The following is a 23194-nucleotide window of genomic DNA, read 5'->3' on the forward strand; positions in this document are numbered from 1 at the left end:
TTTATGGTGATTTTATTTCCGTTAGACCTGTGTCTGATGCATTAAAGTGGAGGGGCTCCCCTGTTTCAAGATGGCGGCTCTATTGACGCATTCGTTCCAATGAACTGCCGTAGCCAAGGTGACGTCTAGTGTAATGTCTATGGTGTTTGACCTGGGGGCGTGGCTTTTTCGGACGGTCAATTTCGACTATAGCCAATAGCGTTTAGTTTATATCACAGTTCGGCCAGAGCCGTTGAGCCGCAGTTTGTGGTTAGCTCGTCTACATCTTTTTATAAGAATTCAAATGATCCGATACGTTTTCTGATCTGCCTCGACTCGATCACATGATCTGTGCTGGACCGAAGCAGCGGTTCACAAGACATAAACCCCAACTTCATACAGTATATGAATTGTTCCCTATCCCCTATAGTAAGTGCATTATATGATATTCACCATGTAGAAAACAGTAAATATGTGAATAAGTGACTGATTTGATTCAGCTGCACCGTCTGTTTACAATGAAGGGGGCGGAGCTTCAGATTCTAGAGAGCATTTGATTGGACAGAAAACCTAATGAGAAGCTGAAGTGCAGAGTGATGTCATCAAAATCACTGATCCATAGTGGCAAAAAGTGAGACTAAATTCAGATGAAATCTTCTAAATTTGATTTTTGTCATTGTTTTTGAACAACAGTAAGGTGAACATAATACATTATAAAATGTATTGCCTATTTAGTAGACACTGGGTAATCCTGCAGTTGTCTTAGTTTAGATGGCGATGTGATTATCTGTAAGTTCACCCGTCTCTTATTTATTTCTCTCTAGCTCCATAGAATATAATGATATCCTGATAAACACAACATCGAGGACTTCAAGCATCACATGCGAACGTTATTCATTAATTCACACAATCTACAACAGTAATACTCACGTTATTAAGAGAGCTTATATAATACAGTCTTCATTCAGGCCCGTCCATGACGAGTTTGTACAAAGATCCATTTTACTGAACCTCACGGCAGAATAGTGTGAAGTTACTGGCTATTGCAATGCTTGTAAAACTGTAAATGAAACAATACGCAGTGTTTTACACAATCTGTGTTTAATCTGTTCATTGAGAAGCTGCACAGCAAAAGTCTTAATATAGCTCATTTATACTGTATGTTAAGCTTTTATTGCTTCCATGACAGCAGACACATTTAATGAATTGAAGAATTGCAGACCCAAAGCTTGAATGAAAGGTCTAGAAAAGACATTGTTGGCCACTCGATAAGCTGAAAATATGTACAGGAATCATTTTATTTCAAGCCATATACAGACTAACAAACTACAGAATAATGTTAATCTAATTCATTTAACCATTATGGTTTTAAAAAGAGCCTCTGCGCCCTCTAGTGGTGGAGACAGCTGAACACAACCGCAAAACCTCAACTAAAATGATATAATGTAGCGGTCCATCAAACAATAAAATTATTCAACAAAATTTGTTAGTGAAAAACACAATGCACTGCACACTTCTATGCTCGTCTAAATGCGTTTAGTAAAAGAAGAACCGACAGTTTCATCCATAAAAAAGAAGGAAAGTACACTTGTTAATGGCTGATGATGTACGGGTATTTACACTTCGACAATGAAAATATTACTAATGTACAATTTAGTGTTTGCTACATTTATATAACCTCTCACACACTCAGACCGGAGTGAAATATGTACACATTCGGGTACAATTGCATCATGGATCTGTTTAGGCTATTAAAATAATTTGTGAATAATAAAAAAATCTCCTATTTACAAATTCAACAAACCTTTGGCCGACCTCAGCAATCAACACATGCTATTTAGAAGTTGTAGTATTTTTCTGGACTGCCATCACATACTTGGTCTTTCGCTCTCATGCAAAGCAGCTTTTTGTTTATTTATTTTTTATATATGTCTGATTCGCGTTGGTTTGGAGCGGGCTTTATTTCCCTCTGTTAACCGGCTCTCCGATCAGCTCGGGACACTTCTCCTCCCCCTTGGCGATTCGGTCGCACTTGTGAAGCAGGTCGTAGTTGATTTTGTCTGTGATGACACTGTCCTGCTTGTACTGAGGATGTCTGGCCACAAATTCCCTCATCCACTTCGCCATAGTCATCAGCTCACCTGAGAAAAACACAAGAGCAAATACAGGTGAACATCGTGCAAAAGTTCACTAATTCAACTTAAAGGTGAAACTAATGTATTATATAGACTCATTCCATGCAAAATGAGATATTTCAAGCCTTTATATGTTATGATTATGGCTTACAGATATGAAAACCTTTTCACAATATTCTACTTTTGAATTTGGGGTTTTCATAAGCTGTAAGCAATAATAATCAAAATTATAACAAATAAAGGCTTGAAATATCTCACTTTATGTCGGCTCTCTCGCGTTAGAACGCAATGTTCAATTAGCCGACAATTAATTTAATTGAGTAAATTCTAGTCGACAATTAATCGATTAACCGCTTGCATCCCTAGCTTCTACTGTAAGTTCTATTGAAGCCCAATTGAGTCGCCTTTTAAAAGTTAGCAACTACACATGATTGTACAGAAACAACTAAAACAGTGATTGATAAAGAAAAAAATACATAAATGTATAGCACACAAAACTGTAATACTTGCAGAAAGCAGTGTGGAAATACTGTAACTCATTTGCATACCGGAGGCGCGCTTCTTAATGAGTTTCAGATAGTTGAGGATTGTGCATCGCGTGTCGACGTCCACCTCCATGTTCTCCAGGTAGCTGTTCAACATCGGGATCAGCCCGTGAAACACCCCTTCCTGAACACAACACACACACACACACACTCAAGCAAGGCTGACACACACTTACAGACGGGTGAAGAGCGGAGAAACACACACCTTCCCGTTGATGATGGTGTCGATGCTCATGAGTGTGAACTCCTCCCCGTCGCTCGCCTCGCTCTCCACCCCGTTCTGAGCCGCGGACGGCGGGTCCAACATCGGGTTACAGCCTGAAGATTAGATTCATCAACACTAAATCAGGGGTCTTCAACTCACAGGACATGATTCTGAAGTAAACAGCTGTCGGCGCTTCAGGAGAAAATGTTTGTGGTTATGATTGAGGCGAGTTGATTAGTTGACCCTGGACCACAAAACATGGGTCAAATTTTAGAAATTGAGATTTATACATCATATGAATAAGCTTTCCATCGATGTGTGGTTTGTTAGGATTGGACAATATTTGGCCGAGATACACAAATATTGATAAACATTGAGAAAATCGCCTAAAGTTGTTCATTTATGTTGGCGATTTTGCGGCGTTCACTCTCAGAAATAAATCTTCTACATATTTACGGTAGAAATTTAACAAAATATCTCCATGGAACATGATCTTTACTTAACATCCTAATGATTTTTGGCATTAAAGAAAAATCGTTAATTTTGACCCATATGTGTTGATGCCACAGATATACCCGTGCGGCTCGTGACTGATTTTGTGATCCAGGGTCACATGTTTAGACACAGCATATGCTTACAACAGATGTGCGTATATGTGACATCATTGTGTGATTATGTAAACGAATCGGTTCATTAAAGCAAAGTTTCCGAAAGAACCAGTTCACTGAAAATAATCGGACTTCCCATCACTAATGAACACCCACAGTGGAGTCATTTTACATCCGCTTTCACAAATTCACTGATTTAAAAAATAAAATTTCCCAAAAACAAAACTTTAAATGTCAAAAAAGTTAAACGTCAAGTCCTGGTCACCCTATAGACGTCATTACAGAAATTAATTACAAGCAGTTGTTGATGAATGTTTTTATATTTGACTTGTATGTACACAAGTGCACTGTAGCAAACAATTCATTTAAATGTGTTCATAGTAGTTAAAGGAGTAGTTCACTTTAAAAAAAAAAACTTTTGCTGATAATTTACTCGCCCCCATGTCATCCAAGATGTCCATGTCTTTCTTTCTTCAGTCGAAAAGAAATGAAGGTTTTTGATGAAAACATTCCAGGATTTTCTCCATATAATGGACTTCAATGGGAACCAAACGGTTCAAGGTCCAAATGAGAGTTTCAGTGCAAACTGTTCAAAGGGCTTTAAACGATTCCAGACGATGAATAAGAGTCTTATCAAGCGAAACGATCGCTCATTTAATAAATAAATAACAAAGTTTAAGTTTTATAAGCTCAAATTCTCGCCTTGCTCTGTTCTGTGATGCGCGTTCGTGACTCTCCTGTTCGAACTCGTTCATCAAAATGAATGAATCTTTTTCAGAGTCAATTCATTTGTTTAGTTGATTGAATGAACCAAACGCCTTGGAAAAAGATTTTCATTATGAACGAGTTCGAACAGGAGAGTCACGAACGCGCATCACAGAACAGAGCAAGGCGAGCATTTGAGCTTATAAACCTTAAACTTTGTTATTTATTTATTAAATGAGCGATCGTTTCGCTTGATAAGACCCTTATTCAGCGTCTGGAATCGTTTAAAACCTTTGAACAGTTTGCACTGAAACTGTCTTTTGGACCTTGAACCGTTTGGTTCCCATTGAAGTCCATTATATGGAGAAAATCCTGGAATGTTTTCATCAAAAAACTTAATTTCTTTTCGACTGAAGAAAGAAAGACATGGACATCTTGGATGACATGGGGGTGAGTAAATTATCAGCAAAAGTTTTTTAAAAGTGAACTACTCCTTTAAAGACACTTAATATAGTAAATGTGGAACCAGCATGCACCGTCACACACACATCCACACGAGTTCAGTCACACACGCGTCACAGCTTAACACTGATATAAATGATGATGACCTCCGACTTTACGGTCAACCAACCTTTAAAGACGTCCTTCCGAAAGTAAAACATGCCTTCTTGCACGGCATTTCGCTTCTGAGCAACTTTCATATTTTCATCGACCTAAACCAAAAGAGTTGCAAACAAATTACAAAAATACAAATGTCTTGCATGCACACTTCTAATCGGCATCTTTAGATATGCACAGCATTTCTGCCAATTAAAATCATCCCTAGAATCACTTTTTCTGCTTAAAATGCTAAACGTGTCAAACACACACACACACCTTTGATAATGGAATGAGGAAATCCAGCTTATAGGACAATATCACACGGGTGAGGAGAACGATAAATACGACATACGCGGAGTTCTCAAAATCTGTGAGTTGGACCTGTAAAACAAGAAAAACGTTTTACACATGATAATATGCATCTCATGTTTATGCAAATAAACCCCAAAAATGTGCAAACAATAGGGTGAATTTCACAATATCGGTCAAGATCGGGTCAAATGTTTGGATGGATGGACGTTGTGCTATTGCATTATTCTGAATGAAATATTGAAGTTTATGAATAAGTGTTTTGGCCGAGTGGCCGATCGGGTTTTAATATTGACATGTTAAATTAGCCTTCGACGAACACGCTCGGAGTGTTTTCCTCATAACACTGGGAAGAACTTAAAATACTCAGAGTAAGACATCATTGGAAACTTTATATTTATACTCTCATTATCACAAGAAAACGTGATGCTTTTGTAAAATAAAGAAAAAACAAGCACATACAATCAGGATACGCTTCACAAACATGAAGCGAAACTTTCTGTACACATGCCTCATTCACTCGGAGAATTAGATCTACAGAAGCGGGAAATTTCGAAATGAATTTTGTAATCTAAAATGAGATCAGCGAGAGGTATCTGCTCAAACGCACGTTTATAATGTGTATGAGCAATTAAAAAAAAATAATAATAAATCAAACAAGTAACAAAATTGCTTCAAATGGCATATAAATCTAGATATTTGGCTGTATTAGAAGTAGTACTCACATTTAATATGTAACTTAATTCAGATAGGAACATGATACGTATGATGCTGTTGGTGATGATGATGATAACACAATACATTTATTTTTAATTATTTTTTGGAATTTGATCATTTTCCAGGGCATCACCTGACAGCCTAATACCACCGTAGTGGTTGGGGAACAAGCATTAGAGAGAAATCTGCTCTACTCCATGAACTCAAATGTAAAAATGGATTAAAATATTCTATGTCCTGATATTGCTTCACTAATAGTTATTCTATAAATGTCTCATTAACAGGTGCAAGAAACATATTTAAAAAAAATAAATAAATAAAAATCCCCCTCTCTGCTTTCACACACACACACACACACACGTTTAATACCTCCATGGGGCGAAACTCGACTCTCCACCCGATGTCGGAGTTCGGAGGCGGGGGCTTGAACCTCATGGTCTGCCAGTTGGTTGACTGAAGATTCTGGAACATACACAATAACCCGCTTTATGAACAAACCGTTCCAACTACGTGGCCAATACACCGGTCTAATATTAAAGGGTTAGTTCACCCAAAAATGAAAATTAAGTCATTAATTACTCACCCCCATGCTGTACCAACCCCGTAAGACCTTCGTTCGTCTTCGGAGCACAAATGAAGATATTTTTGATTAAATTTGAGAGCTGTATAACTACCACATTGGCTCCTAAGGGACTGCCTCTTGACGGCCCAGAAAGTCAATGAAGAAAATGTTTAAATATCCCAAGTGACTACCGTGGCTCAACTGTATGTTTATCAAGCGACGCGAATACTTTTTGTGCGAAAAAACAAACAAAAATAACGAGTTTATTCGACTATTTCTTTTCTTCCTTGTTGGCCTGAAACGAGACTTCCTTAGATTTCCACGACGCAGTCACTTGGGATATTTAAACATTTTCTTCATTGACTTTCTGGGCCGTCAAGAGGCAGTCCCTTAGGAGCCAATGTGGTAGTTATACAGCTCTCAAATTTAATCAAAAATATCTTCATTTGTGCTCCGAAGACGAACGAAGGTCTTACGGAGTTGGTACAGCATGGGGGTGAGTAATTAATGACTTAATTTTCATTTTTGGGTGAACTAACCCTTTAACATTTCCTGTTTGTTAATGTTGATCAATTTGCAAGAACAGTAATTTGCATGTTAATTTTAAAGGATTAGTTCATTTCAGTTATAATGTCCTGATGATTTACTCTTCCCACGTCATCCAAGATATATTAATGTCTGTCTGTCTTCAGTCGAAAAGAAATGAAGGTTTTTGATGAAAGCATTTCAGGTTCTTCCTCCTACGTCCCACTTGACCTTTCAACCTGATTACATAATATGTGTCCCATCACAGCTAGTTCAAGACCAGCATTACTGGTTATAAATGTGTATTTTGTTCTAAATGTCCGCTGGTTTGTCTAGATGAGACTCTTATTCCTCGAGACTTTGAATCTGCACTGAAACTCACATCTGGACCCCACTGAAGTCACTATATGCCACTATAATTTCTTTTCGACTGAAGAAAGTCAGACATGAACATCTCGGATGATGTGGGGAGAGTAAATCATCAGGACATTATACTTCTGAAGTGAACTGCTCCTTTGAATACCTCGAAGTGATCCGATTCGTTCTCGTCGTCCAGGTGAATCTTCTCCTGGAAGAGCGACAGCGGGTCTCGGATGAAGAGGTGTGCGATGTGCTGGGCCAGCAGTTTGTCAATGCCTGCAACAGTGCGAAACACAGCGGCTTAAACACTGAACAGAGCTGACGAGAGCACAGTCGAGTGAACCCAACACATCAGGGGCTTTCGCTCCAGGGGATTATGGGTACGAGCCTCCGGGGTGTTTCCTCGAGAACTAATGGTTCCCTTAGGAGCGTTTCCGAAGTGACGTGAGACTCGTTTGACTTTGTGACGGCGCTGAGAACGACTGAGCTCGCATTCTCCGTGTTCATTAGTTTACGATCTGTCTCGTTCGTTATTAGATGGAACCGTCTGTTATATACAGAAGGTAGACGGTAATGAACAGTTATTAGCGTATGCAGTGTGGTTGATGTCCACTGTTGCATAATCATGTTTCTCTTGGTCTCCTCAAAGTCGCGTTGGGTTTTCTCCTCAGCGGTCAATCTATCACTGTTTTACATGTTCGTAGAGTTAGTTTGTCGAGTAAATATATAGGCTATAATCTGTGTTTACATGGACTTTGTAATAACGGCGAGTGCTTGTGTTTCGCGTGCGTTCGGCCAATCAGTGAACACTAACGTCTAGGGCTGGGTAATAAATATCGATTTATCGATATTAATCGATTCTCATTTTTACGAACCGATATCGATTCTTAAATCTCATGAATCCTGTTTCATCCTGTTTCATTTGAATGAATGTGACATTGTATCGCGGCTGCACGCATCCAAAAACTCACAATAATCTTTGTCCTTTGTTACTATTGATATGAAACAAAGTCTCAATTTTCAAATTACGTCCATTTTCTTTAGAAATTCAAAAACATAAATAGCGTTTTGTCGCTGTGGCGTGAGATCGCTCTGGAGAAGCAGCAGCGCTGATCTCTCTTCCGGCTTAATAATACCAGTCACAGCGCCAAATAAACATGAATGAGCATCTGAAAGTGTGTTAAAGATAGAGTACAACTTATCCAAATCCGGATCATGTCACATTGATTCGCTCAATCAGCGTTTCAACCGTGGAAAGACGTCAGTTAAACAGCTTGTAATCAATGTATCGTCATATTTACCTCAGAAAACCCACATCAACTCGTTAGTCAGCTAGAAAAAATAACTACAGAGAGGAGCATTTTGCTAAATATATACACCATATTACATATGCATTATAATCTTAATGTTCTTCAATATTTAATGCATATTTGAATAAATCTGGCAAGTTTTTATGACAGCCACCATTTAAATGTTTATATTTCATATGATCTTCTTATTATAAAAATAAATAAAAGTGTAATTTAAGTGTTTGTATAGCTACAAAACAGTTCATTATTACCTTCATATTAGGCTAATGAATCCTATAGGCTACAACTAGACTCCCATAGTTTACAGCATTAGTTTAGAGATTTAATTTCCTTGAGAAAATTTGCCATTTATTGTAACTGATATCCAAAAGAATCTATATCGAATTGAATCGAATTGCAAGCTTGTGAATCGAAATCGAATCGTGAAATTTGTGTCAATACCCAGCCCTACTAACGTCACTGTTGGTCCTATAGTTCTGCTTACTTTAGACCGACTCTGAAGTATAGACCAACACTGGTCCAGAAGCACTTCCTGTTTCAGTTTTTTAACACTACATAAAAGCTGGGATAAAATACAACCAACAGAACATATAAAACTGAATCTTTAAGATGTTTTCTTTACATGTGAAGTAGAGAAAACAGTTACAAACTGAAACAGGAAGTGTTTCTGGACCAGTGTTGTTTACATCTTGCAAAATGGTCTATAGGAGCTCATTTATTTCCCCCATAAGGAGTTCCTACAGCTAAAATCGCTCCTAGTTCCTGTGGTGCGAACGCGCCAATAACCGGGAACTTCAATAGTTCTAGAAACTGAAACGTTTCCTCCGGTGCGAAATCCCAATTATTATCGAAGATGCCGTCTACATTCACTTGACAACAGGACAAAGAAGAGGGTACAGGTCAACTTTTTGAGCAAAGTTGCTGAGCGATTGTTGCTCGGGCGCTTTCCCATTACATCCCTATCTGGATCATTTAGATCGGCTGCGTCTCATCACGTTCACTGAGGTCGATGTAGACGGGGTGTCAGCGTGTGTTTTTATTTTTATAGCAGAACGTATCGTCAGTGTGTGCGTTTACCTGCATCGAGGAGCTGTTTGTTGATCTCCTCGTCGATGGTCAGCTCAATGTCGTTGTATTTCTCGCCGCAGCAGGAGAGGTAGCTGTCGATCGAATCATACCTCGATTTATTGATCTTGAATTTGTTGTTTTTCAGCGGCTGCAAAGAAACAGAGAACAGAGTTCAGTTCGGCCTTCTAAATGTGGATGTGCGACAAGTGCACTCATGATAGAAAAAGTCCTAGGTCGTGTGTCCACCGAAGCGTTTTTATGCGCTCCTGGCGTATGTTTTCAATTGTTTTCAATGGGAGCGCCACGTTTATTAAACGCCATGAGCGTAACGAGGCGGTGAGCGTTTTTTACTGGTCGCCGAGTGTTGGAGAATATTCAACTTTGGATAAAACGCAGCGCTCATCATTGTCACTTTTTACGTGGAGGAGGGGCGGGGCTAATACCACACCGACCAACTGCCACAACATTCTGTCTGTACAACGACATCAACCAGAACAACATGGATGAAAAATACTTTTTCCCCATTGCTGCAGCTCCTCTCTTCCCAGTCTGCGTTCCAGTCCAAACCAGTTCCCTCGCTAACTTCCCTCCGTTTCGTTCACTCGGATGTGCGCCATTGCTCACGTCGCACGAGTTCCCATTACTGGCAGAGCCTCTGCTATAGGCCGTAGTCATGAACCCTTCATCACTTATAATCCACTGTACATATGATGTATAGATGTACATCTATAGATGTACATATGAAGTAGGCTCACTCCGGGTCTGTCCATTTAAACTTCCCTTCTTTTCCGCACTTCAAAATGGCGGCAAGGATCCCCCCGCGAGAAGCATAGATATGTATATAAAGGCTAGATCTGTTACGGCGGAGTTTCCATCGTCATCACCAGCGGCCATCTTGTCACAGGCAAGCTGATGTAAGATGAGTGGTCAGCATGAACATAAATACTCTTACCTCATTGAAATCTTGACGGATTTACAAACGGTTTGGTTTCTTACAAACGTTATTAACGTGGCTATAATTATCTGGATGATTATTTATTTATATTTTTTTATTCATAAGTATGCAGTGTCATAACTACATCTCTGACGATTATAACAAACCAAACCGGTAGAAAATTGAGCAAGTTATGGTCATTTGCATAGTACATGTACCATTAACACAATGTTACGAGTGAGCGAGCTGCCTGTGACAAGATGGCCGCTAGGTGCAGACGTCGACCTCCATTGGCCAGCAGCGTGGACGACATATCTAGCCTTTATATAGATATCTATGCCGAGAAGTGCTTGGGGAAGTTCGCGAGTGTGTGTCTAAAAGTGGAGCGGACGCATCCCCAGTCTGTCAGTAACGCTCTGTTCACTTCCTGTCTCTATGAAGCCCCTCCTTCTGAAAAGCACACTGTGCTCTGATTGGTCAGCTGGACCAGTGTGTTGTGATTGGTCGAGCGCTTTGAATGTGTGTTTGGGAAATGTCCCGCCCCTTTCCATAACCGCCAGTTTAACACACTACTAACTAACTCAACCAGGCCCCGCCCCTTTATTCTGTAGGTTAATTATTATAATGAGGAATATTGTGACGTATTCGTTCCCAGAAGAAATTCAAGACTACATTGGAGGCGTTTCAGGAGTTCAGAAACACTGATATAGAGAAGAACTCAGAGAGATGAACATGGGGAAAGCACAATAGGTCCTCTTTATCGTCTGTGGTTTAAAACGAAAAACTCAGAGTGATTTGAAACTTAGAGAAACGCTTCGCCTGGCTGATATATTTGTCTATTTTGAGATATTGGCCTCGGCTGAGAACACTCGTCTGCTTCAGAGATAATCCACACTGTTTATAATGTATTCTGATGTGAAGAATATTTACACACAATTAATTGTCTACTGTTTCCAAGATATTTTAGGATATTTACATTTCATGTCAATGTATATTGTGTAGACCGTACTTGGCACTTATAGTACCACGTTAAAATCAGATAAATCAAATTTATTATGAAACAAACAGCAAAAAAACCATTATACATATAGTTTAGTCCTGATCAGTGTCTTCTTGTCTAGTGTCTTGTATTCATCTCTTGTCTGCAAGCATTGATGTACTTGATTGTTATGATTGCATTATCCATGATTATTAGGAATAACATGATGCAATTCATATCATGACACAATACCAGCGTCAGATTGCATTATTCATTGTTTGACCTAAAAAGCAAGTACTGTCCAAACTCAGACAGAGTTATTCACAGATCCAGTCTAATAAGCATTTTAGTCATCGAGATCCCTATCTTTATGACCCACTTATCCTCCGCTATTCTCAAGGTCAAGGGTCAAGTGGTAAAGTTTGACTAGGTTTATTTCAGACATCCTTGTTAATTATTACACATGCAGCTTTTATTGTAATTTGACATTAACATTTGTACTTACAAAGTTCTCACTTCATAAATTCTCAAAAGGCACAATTTGGATGAGACTAGTTTTCTTTTTGAATGATTAACGGAGTCATTTCATGTATGATTCACACACGTCTGGGATATCAGGTGGTCTATTGGTTGGAGGAGGGCGTTACGGATCATCATGTAGTCTGTAATTATAAAATTATATATAATTTAGTGAAGGAATTAAGCCCCAAACACTTGAAGGGATAGTTCACCCAAAACTGAAAATTAGCCCATGATTTACTCGTCCTCGAGCCATCCTAGGTGTGTATCTTTCAGACGAATACAATCAGAGTTATATTACAGAATGTCCTGGCTCTTCCAAGCTTTATAATGGCAATGAATGGCTGTTTCTGTATGAGGTCCATAAAAGTGAATCTGTCCATCATAAAAGTGCATCTGTTCTTCATAAAAGTGCATCTATCATCATAAAAGTGCATCTGTCCATCATAAAAGTGCATCTGTCCATCATAAAAGTGCATCTATCGATCATAAAAGTGAATCTATCCATCATAAAAGTGCATCTGTCCATCATAAAACTGCATCTGTTCTTCATAAAAGTGCATCTATCCACCATAAAAGTGAATCTATCCATCATAAAAGTGCATCTGTCCATCATAAAAGTGCATCTATCCATGATAAAAGTGCATCTATCCATCATAAAAGTGAATCTATCCATCATAAAAGTGCATCTGTCCATCATAAAAGTGAATCTATCCATCATAAAAGTGCATCTATCCATCATAAAAATGCATCTATCCATCATAAAAGTGAATCTATCCATCATAAAAGTGCATCTATCCATCATAAAAGTGAATCTATCCATCATAAAAGTTTATCTATCCATCATAAAAGTGCATCTATCCATCATAAAAGTGCATCTATCCATCATAAAAGTGCATCTATCCATCATAAAAGTGCATCTGTTCTTCATAAAAGTGCATCTGTCCATCATAAAAGTGCATCTGTCCATCATAAAAGTGCATCTATCCATCATAAAAGTGCATCTATCCATCATAAAAGTGAATCTATCATCATAAAAATGCATCTATCCATCATAAGTGCATCTATCCATCATAAAAGTTCATCTATCCATCATAAAAGATTCACTTTTATATGATTCATCATTTGATGCACTTTTATGATGGATAGATGCAATTTTATGATGGACAGATTCACTTTTCACCTCAAACAGAAACAGCCATTCACTGCCATTATAAAGCTTGGAAGAGCCAGGACATTTAGTAATATAACTCTGATTGTATTTGTCTGAAGGAAGACAGTCATACACACCTAGGATGGCTCGAGGTTGAGTAAATCATGGGCTAATTTTCATTTTTGGGTGAACTATCCCTTTAAAAACAGTAGGTTATTCGCTCTATAGTGCAAGAAACCCAGAAAAGGCCAATTTGAAAAGGAAACTCTTCCTTCATGAACATGGCCAGAAGTCTTGAGCTTTAGTTGTGTGTGTGTGTGTGTGTGTGTGTGTGGCGTCCTCACCTCCAGGCCTCTCTCCTCTCGGGTCCGGTCGTCCACAGACGCAGAGATCACACCCCAGCGGCAGTCGATGTCTGAAACCAGTCCGCGATACAGCGGAGAGGCGGCACTGAGAGCCATCTGCACAAACACACACACACACACACACACACACACACACACACACTGAACGCTGGGCCTTTCTGGAAACATTAACAACACAGAGTCTTGAAAGGTTGTAAACCTGCTCAGCACATAAGACTGTGTAAGTGATGACGGTGGGTTATACATTACTTCATGTATAATAGTATACATTTGCAACTCCATCTCCCCATATTTATACACATTTTAACAACAGTGCAAACAGGAATTTGAATACAGTGGTCAATCATATTTTTTTCTGTGATGCTAAGTTGAGCTTTCTCTGCTGTCCCACTTTATATTAAGTGTCTTCTACTAATATACTATTCTAAATAAATTATAGATAAAAATATAGATAAAATTATAAATGCACCCAGATACGCCATCTTACATTGCATTAAGTTTAGTTAATGATCATAAACCCACATATGGGTTTTGTTTTATATTTATATTATATGATATAATGATATAGTTTAGCCATATCACACAGCAAGAGAAGTTTTTTCTGAATATCAGCATGATTGTAAATGTGTATATACAACAATACACAAGAATTGAACATTGTTACTTTTTCGACAATATTGTCAGTTTTTGACAGATTTTGGCCAATAAAAGAGTTCAAAACAAAGCCACAGCAGAAGTGTTGCGTGTCTCTGAGCAACACACAGCAGCTTTAATGAATCGAGTGAGTCATCGATTCAGTGACTCACTCATAAAGATGGTCACTTGCTTTGTTCCTGAATGAATCAGGCGGGTGAATGATTCAGTGACTCACTCATAAAGACACTGAACAAATCAACCATTTGAACGAGTCGGATGAATGAATGATTCAGTGACTCACTCAAAGACACTGAACGAATCAGCCGTTTGAATGAGTCGGGTAAATAAATGATTCAGTGACTCACTCAAAGACACTGAACGAATCAGCCGTTTGAATGAGTCGGGTAAGTAAATGATTCAGTGACTCACTCATAAAGACACTGAACAAATCAACCGTTTGAATGAGTTGGGTGATTAAATGATTCAGTGACTCACTCATAAAGACACTGGACAAATCAACCATTTGAACGAGTCGGATGAATAAGTGATTCAGTGACTCACTCAAAGACACTGAACGAATCAGCCGTTTGAATGAGTCGGGTGAATAAATGATTCAGTGACTCACTCATAAAGACACTGAACAAATCAACCGTTTGAATGAGTTGGGTAAATTAATGCTTAAGTGACTCACTCCTTCAAACGGTTGATTCGTTCAGGAATTCGTAAATGAATCACTTGACACAATGCACTCACTGTGTACATACATGTTTATATTTTTATATGCTATAATTAATTTCTGTAATTGCATCTATAATTACACCATTGACCCTTAACCCATGCATACCAGCAAACATGCACAAGTACTGAACTTATTTTAATGCAAGTACAGAGTAGTTAAAGACACCTAATATAAAGTGTGACCATCTCTGTTAACTGCCTTGTGTGTGTTTCATATGAGTACCACTTTATTTTACAGTGTCCTTGTTACATATGTGACATGTACTTACCGTAGAAATAACAGTAAATCATGACATAATAATTACATGCAACTAACCCTCAACCCTACCCTAACCCTATAGTACGCAGTTGCCTAATATTACTCAGTACTTAAATATATAATTACACTGTAACAATGACGCCTTAAAATAAAGTGTAAATAAAGTGGATTTATAGTTGCGCTTCATTTCCTCAGCCATTTTCATCTTTGACCCTCAGTTGACCTATAACATGCTCTGTCCTGAGACGCCACACTTCACACACATCTGCCTTCTCTTACCACTATTGGACAGAACACGGCCAGCTGGTCGTACAGGTAGCGCGCCTCCTTGATGCTGCACGCCTGGAAGGTCACCTGTAACATCGACCCCATGTCAATCACATGACCCGAGTATTCCCAAAGCGAGTGGATGAGCGTGAGCGTGACCTGACCTGCAGGCAGCAGTTCCCCATGCCGAAGCCCATGGCGTCCATGTAGATGTGATCGGGCAGGGCGGCCCGCGCCGCCTCTCCGTCGTCCTCCGGGAACGTCTCCACAAACGGACATGGCGTGTTTTTATCCTTAAAAACTGAGAAGACAAAAGGGGAGCCATTCAAAATGCAACATTTTTAAAAACTTTTGCTGATAATTTACTCACCCCCATGTCATCCAAGATGTCCATGTCTTTCTTTCTTCAGTCGAAAAGAAATGAAGGTTTTTGATTAAAACATTCCAGGATTTTCTCCATATAATGGACTTCAATGGGAACCAAACGGTTCAAGGTCCAAAAGACAGTTTCAGTGCAAACTGTTCAAAGGGTTTTAAACGATTCCAGATGATGAATAAGGGTCTTATCAAGCGAAACGATCGCTCATTTAATAAATAAATAACAAAGTTTAAGTTTTATAAGCTCAAATGCTCGCCTTGCTCTGTTCTGTGATGAGCGTTCGTGACTCTCCTCCTTCATTAAAATGAATTAATCTTTTTTCGAGTCAATTCATTCGTTTTGTTCGTTGAATGAACAAAATGACTCTGGAAAAAGTTCGAACAGGAGAGTCACGAACGTGATAATAAGACCCTTATTCATCATCTGGAGTCGTTTAAAGCCCTTTGAAAAGTTTGCACTGAAACTGTCTTTTGGACCTGTTTGGTTCCCATTGAAGTCCATTATATGGAGAAAAATCCTGGAATGTTTTCATCAAAAACCTTCATTTCTTTTCGACTGAAGAAAGAAAGACATGAACATCTTGGATGACATGGGGGTGAGAAAATTATCAGCAGAAGTTTTTTAAAAAGTGAACTACTCCTTTAAGGCTGGGTAGTGACACTCGATTCGGATTCGATTCAATATTGATGATTTTGTATATAAAAACGTCCCTTGTGCTCACCAAAGTTGCATTTATTTGATAAAAATACATTAAGAAACAGTATTATAATAGTATACTAGTATTTTCAATGCTATTTTGAATATGTATCTACGAAAAAATAAGTAATTTATTCCTGTGATCAAAGCTGATTCAGCATCATTACTCCAGTCTTCAGTGTCACATGACCCTTCAGAAATCACTCTAATATGATGATTTGATGACATTTAAGATTATTATCAGTGTTGAAAACATTTTAAAAAATTTTGAAAAATTCAATTCAAATTTCCCCAGATCAAATGAAACCAGACATTTAGCGCTTATTTTATTTCCAGAGCAAGATTGACTTACAGAAACAACTCTTAATTTCTATAATTTACAAAAAAACAAATCAAAAGACTTACTGGGTACGTTAATGGCCACCTTCTCGCCGCGGCGGTGGCGTATGTTTCTGGTCAGCGTGCTGTAACACACATTAGTGCATTAGTTAAAGCATCCGTACCTCACTCAGCTGCACACAATATTTAATCAACAATACATATCCACTGAATTATTGCATGAATGATGTGAAAAACAAAGGAAGCGGCTTCCTTAATTCTTGACATCATCATTACTCTCAATTACAATTTTATTTGTACACATAAAAATGCATTTAATAAAAAAAACACAGCATATCTTAAATACACAACTTATATTATCACAGTTGGGTCAATGACGTGACGCCAAAATTTTCTGTTCGTTTGTATTAAATACATAAAAACATACTGTATTACCTCTCCCATCAATGTACTCACTTTAACTAAAAAAAAAAAAAAGTAGTAATTTGTAACTTTTTTGATATTTTAAGTGTCAAAATATCATGTGGTTCGACTGTTCGGCCCTAACTTATGTTTTGAAAACATCTTTGAAATTACTCTAAATTTATTAAAAAATATATTTTCAGCATTCTTTGGCATGATTTCCAAAGCGTTTTGTTATTCTGTAAAAAAAAAAGCTTATATCCATTTTATTATGAAATATCATGTGGCGCGACCATTAAGGAACTACCATTTTGGACTTATGTTGAAAACTTTTCAAATACAGGAAGTTACATCATATACCAATTTACCAAGAACCCATGGAAGCCACAAGCATGTTTGTAATTCTCTCAAATAGGAAAAAAATAAAAATAAACTATTGTAATGTTTGGTATGCAGTTACCAAAGTTGGATGCCATGTGGTATGACCTTAAAAAATTAATATTAAAAGTTATTTCTACAAATATATATTTTTAATCTAAATTTTAAAGCTTGTTTTGTTTAGGTGACCAATTCTGTGCCTGTAAATTTTGACTGAATTTGAAAATATCATGTGGTGCGACCACTGCAGACTGTTTTCCATGATAGATATAAGTCCTAGATTGGCAGGTTCGTGCTTTTATATTCAATTGATGGTTTATATACAGAAAGTACTTTAATTTAGTATAATTAGGAATGGATTATTATGCAATTTGGGATTGTTTTTAATTTGTTTACTCTTTGTACAATATGAGAAAAATGCAACAAAAAAGTGATGGCATGTAATTTTAGTTTAGTAATTATGCATTTATTAGTAATCTATTTATAAATTTACAATTTAATTTGTCCTTGATTAATAAAAGTATTAATTACTTTTTTTTAAAAAAACTACTGACCCCAAATATTACCTATATACAATATTTGTATTTACATCTATAACATTATTATTTGTTACATACATAAGACATTCTAAGTCAAGGGTTATGAAATGGTGCACTTATGTGATTTTTATTTTTTAAAAATGCGTGTAAAATGTTTGTGTTGAGGAAAATTCAGGCAAAACTGTCTTTTGGACCTTGAACCGTTTGGTTCCCATTAAAGTCCATTATATGGAGAAAATCCTGGAATGTTTTCATCAAAAACCTTAATTTCTTTTCGACTGAAGAAAGAAAGACATGGACATCTTGGATGACATGGGGGTGAGTAAATTATCTGCAAAAGTTTTTTTTTTTTTTTTTAAAGTGAACTACTCCTTTAAGACAATCGGAGTCTTTAAAGCTGTGTGCTGCGATCTGATTTAGACGTGTATCTGAAGTCTGACTCAGAGTCAGAGTCTGTCTTTGTGAAACGGTCTAATTGTTTTGGTCTAAATTAAGTCAGTCTTTATAGTTGTGAAACAGTCTAACTTGCATTAGACTAGTCTATGAGCACATTTCAGACTTGTCCAACACTACAGAGCGGTCTAAAACAGCCCTGTGAATCAGATGAACAGCGCTGCTGGTATGTGGAGGATCATTGTCTGTTGAGCCGGTTCCCATAATCCCCCTGAAACGCCCCGGAGCGACAGCTTCACATTGTTCTGCATCAGATGACACTTCAAACACACCGTCTCTTTCGGACATGACCCCGACAGCTGTTAGTGGCCTGGGTCACATGACCTGCACACTGGCTGCGTTCACATGGACACGGACATTTATTCCACTATCGGAATAAAAAAGTGCCTCGTCTTTAGGAATGAATCGCCCAGATCTGATTACAATTGGAAGGAGTGATTTCTCTCTTTTATAATCAGACCGAGAGAACATGTAAACACTGGATCGGACTGGAAACGCGCGATGATGATGTAAAAATAGCGCAAGTAAAACAAAGGATGGTTTGTACGCAACAACTAGCGCTGTCACTTTCCGTGCGATAATCGAATGGACCAACACAAGTTTCGAAAACTAAAATAGGGGACCGATTTTAACAGCCTTTTTTTTACCAGATATGTGTGTTAGTCGGACAGATCAATACAGAACATGTAGGATGCTGGGAAATAACAGTCTTTTCTCTTCACCAAATGCTTTTTAATACTCACTATTACTTCAATGCAAGTGAACAAGCGCACCGTTATGTGTTGTGTAGTGACGTGTGTGTGTTCAAGTAAGCCAGAAATGAGCAGATTCTGCGATACGCTGTATTAATATATCATGAGGATCACGAGTTGTGTATTTGCGCAGATTTGTCTAATGCCTGGTTCAGATTACACGATTTTAGCCCGATTTTGGCACGATCCGTTTGATGTAGGGTGTGGTGGGGATTCGTTAACGACAACGGGCGTCGGGACGCGAGATTCGATCGTGTCATCTCGTATAGAGTGTCATAGTGGGCGACAACCTACGTCGCGTCTGCGATGCTTCACGACATCACGACAAAAAGACTAGCATGTTTAATTTTTTTAACGGTCGTCCACGACGGTTCCGTCACATGTATGAGGTTGACCAATAGGAGCACAGAAGCTTTTCCGTACACAACTTTCAAAAAAGACGAAACGAAAGAGAGACAATGTTGCTAACGTTAAAACTAAAAGTAAAAATATATAAGAAAACAACATTTTAACATTTTGTCCTCTTCGAGCGGGGTTCTCAAGTCTCACGCAATGGCCACGCCGTGAGACACACGCAATTCAACCAGTTCACACGCTCACACGCCACACCGTGTATTTCTCACGCTGAAAAGGCAATGCATACAATCCAGGAAGTCACTCGCTACGAGTTTTGCCTTTGCGATGACATCACGTGCGCCGTTAAACACGGCATGTGATGACTGGTCAGGAAGTAACGTGTAGTCTGACATGGGTCTTGCCCACGACACGACAAGATTTTAGGAGCCAAAAATCGCGTAATCTGACAAAGTGACTATTAGAGCCAGACCAATATATCGGCCGATATTAGGCATTTTCCAAACTATCGGTATCGGCAGTTATAATGGCCAATAAATGAATATTTCAAAAATAAAATAAAAACAGATGAAACACGCTTCAACCGTGTCATGAGTGTTGGAGTTGTTTAGTTTGTCCACCAGAGGGCGCTCTACACCGATCCTGTTGGCAACACTCGTTGAGTTGGTCACGAGACATACATTGCTTGAATAACAATTAAAAGAACATCCCCATCAGTTCTCTTAACTCAAATAAGCAGGACAACATTTGTGACTATCATGTCCAGTTTTGCTGCTGTTAAATAAGCAGAGAGTGAAGCGGAATTAGCTAGTAATAATTAATTTACGTTGTTACAGTGTAGTCGACTGACTGTCCTTTTAACTTTTGTCAATGTGACTGAAGTATTTCTTTAATAGCGCGTGACGGTTACAGCAATGAGACGTATCATCTCTCCTTGGCCTGTTATATTGAAAATGTATGTTTTCCAATTTGCATAATGACGTTATCCATTGCTAAATTATGGCTCATCATAGACTAGCTAACCACAAAGCTAGCTAATGCCACTATCGTCAGTCTGTTCTGTTGTGACAATAAAAGAAACAAGATAAAAAAAAAAAACTCATAAATAACTACAAATAACTAATGTTAGGGAAATCTGTTAATGTTTTGTTGAGCGTTTCTGAAAAAAATAATCGGTCGATATATCGGATTTTAAAACCAAAAAAAATATTTGTATCGGTATCGGCATTCAAAATCGTTTATCGGTCAGGCTTTAGTGACTATCGTAACAAACAAAAAAAAAATCGTGTAATCTGAACCAGGCATTACACAAACTTCCCCAGCAAAGAAAGTGAGTAAACACAGAAACACGTCTGATTGGCTCGTGATTGGACAGCGTTTCTCGCCAAAGTTCATATTGCTGACTTGTGCGTCTCAAGCCTCTTTACGCTCGTCCTAACGCCTGATAGGTGTCCGTGGATTCGCCTGTATCTGCTGTTGGAAATGGAAACGTCTTTAAATCTCTGTATTTGTGTACATGTCTAAAGAAATCCGCAGCTAAACGCAGCTAATGTCTCATCTCAACACGTTAGCCGTTAGCGGCCTGGGTCACATGACCGCTCACCTGAATCTCGGGTGTGTGTTGATGGCCTCGTCGGGGAAGAAAAGCGATTTCGACACTCCTTTTTCCACAGGTGTGGGTGTGTGTTCAGGCAGCGTGAAGCCTGGGCAGCCTAACCTACAAAACACACACACACATATATGGTCAACACATGTGCATTGTACATTACATCTCAACACGTGATTTAACCCCTTAAACCTTGAAGCCATTTTGGAGATGTTTTGTCTGAGTGACGCACATAAAACTAAAGAGTCATAACTCCAAAAAAAGGAGAATCAAAAGGTAGGCATCATCTGATAAAACACTTTTCAATTTTTAAAAAAATATATAAATTACTTTGACAATCTCCTGCCGAGAAACTGCCGATAAAACAAAAAATATACAGTATATGATTTTTATTATGATTTTGCCTATCTTTCTTATCTAACATGAAATAACTCAGAAGGGAGCCGCATCTGGATCAAGTCTTTTGCTGATTGGATAACGGACCCAAGACAGCCTGTCTGGTCAGTCCTTGACGCCCCCTAGTGGCCATCTTTAAAATGGAGAATATCTTGTCATAAACGCAATCAATTATGTTCATTTTAGGCTCATTGTAATTGTAATAATATGCTGTAAAAATTATTTCAGACTCCAAGCTTTCAAATGACACATATTTTAAGTAATATATTTTCCGCCACTAGGTGGTGGGACGCTCCGGGTTTCTTTTTCACTTTTCTAACTTTAGTAAGATAAATAGTAATAGATAGTAATGTTAATGTGTGAGCATAACTCAACTCCATATATAGAGCACTTTCACCACAAGTGGAACCAAAGTTCGGTACAGAAAAACAAGTATATAGGATACTTATCCGGGATATGACCTAGTTTTCGCCTGAGGAACGCGTGTGTGTGTGTGTGTGTGTGTGTGTACCTGGGGAAGGCGGTGACTGTGAGCAGAGTTTGGTTGAGGTCGAGCACAGACGACGCCTCTCTCCTCCGCTTCCCCATGTTGTCCTCGACGGTGTTGAACTCCGACATGGAGCCGCCGTACGGCTGACCCGGCGTGCCTTCGATCATGTAACTCCCGTACTCCGGCCTCCACAGCGTCGGGTGGCTGCGCACACACACACACTTCAAGATCAATATTCACTCTCTTTATGAAAAGGAACTTATAAATGTGAATTACTAGCAGAAGCACTTCATTTAATCCATTAGATAAGTCAAGTGAGCTCTCGTCTATCAGTATCAGTGACTTCCATTACATTCTTGCTCTAGTAATGTAAACTAATGCACAACAGCCGATGATGATGACGATACGAGAGTACATTACTAGAGCAAGCATATGACGGCTATCACTAATACACACTAATGCACAACACACCAGCCAACGGCCAATGATGATGTAGAGAGAGTTGTAGCCAATGGGCAGTGAGGCCAACACACCAACAATATTGAAAATAGCTACAACATAGGGCCGACAAACGATTAATCGCGATTAATCGCATCCAAAATAAAAGTTTGTGTTTACATAATATATGTGGGTGCACTGTGTATAATTATTTTGTATATTTATAAATACACACACATGCTTGTATATTTGAGAAAAAAATATTATTTATATATAAAATATATAATATAAACTATATATAAATCTATACAGTATATACATGAAAATATTTCTTAAATATATACAAGCATGTGTGTTTATATATATATATATATATATATATAAAATAATTATACAAGGGGACCCACATATATTATGTAAACACAAACTTTTATTTTGGATGCGATTAATCGCGATTAATCGTTGACGGCCTTAAATATCTGAACAGATATCAT

At 38.3% G+C, this 23194-nt stretch overlaps 1 protein-coding gene across 1 annotated transcript in view; it reads right to left on the reverse strand.

The window, feature by feature from the left end:
• Nucleotides 1-1253: 1253 nt before the first annotated feature.
• Nucleotides 1254-23194, reverse strand: part of gclc (glutamate-cysteine ligase, catalytic subunit) — a 29773-nt gene continuing 7832 nt past the window's right edge. Inside the window, exons 3-16 of the mRNA XM_039690646.2 lie at nt 22284-22466; nt 21374-21487; nt 16959-17017; nt 15643-15779; nt 15491-15565; nt 13558-13674; nt 9638-9776; nt 7414-7526; nt 6173-6265; nt 5054-5158; nt 4809-4890; nt 2865-2977; nt 2663-2783; nt 1254-2120 (exon numbers count right to left, since the gene is read on the reverse strand). Of these exons, the coding sequence (XP_039546580.2) occupies nt 1939-2120; nt 2663-2783; nt 2865-2977; nt 4809-4890; nt 5054-5158; nt 6173-6265; nt 7414-7526; nt 9638-9776; nt 13558-13674; nt 15491-15565; nt 15643-15779; nt 16959-17017; nt 21374-21487; nt 22284-22466 (1633 nt within the window). The 3' untranslated portion in view covers nt 1254-1938. The remainder of the gene's footprint in view (nt 2121-2662; nt 2784-2864; nt 2978-4808; nt 4891-5053; nt 5159-6172; nt 6266-7413; nt 7527-9637; nt 9777-13557; nt 13675-15490; nt 15566-15642; nt 15780-16958; nt 17018-21373; nt 21488-22283; nt 22467-23194) is intronic.

The sequence above is a fragment of the Pimephales promelas genome, chromosome 11 (assembly GCF_988280905.1).
Source record: "Pimephales promelas chromosome 11, fPimPro1.hap1.1, whole genome shotgun sequence".
In the NCBI taxonomy this organism is placed as follows: Eukaryota; Metazoa; Chordata; class Actinopteri; order Cypriniformes; family Leuciscidae; genus Pimephales; species Pimephales promelas.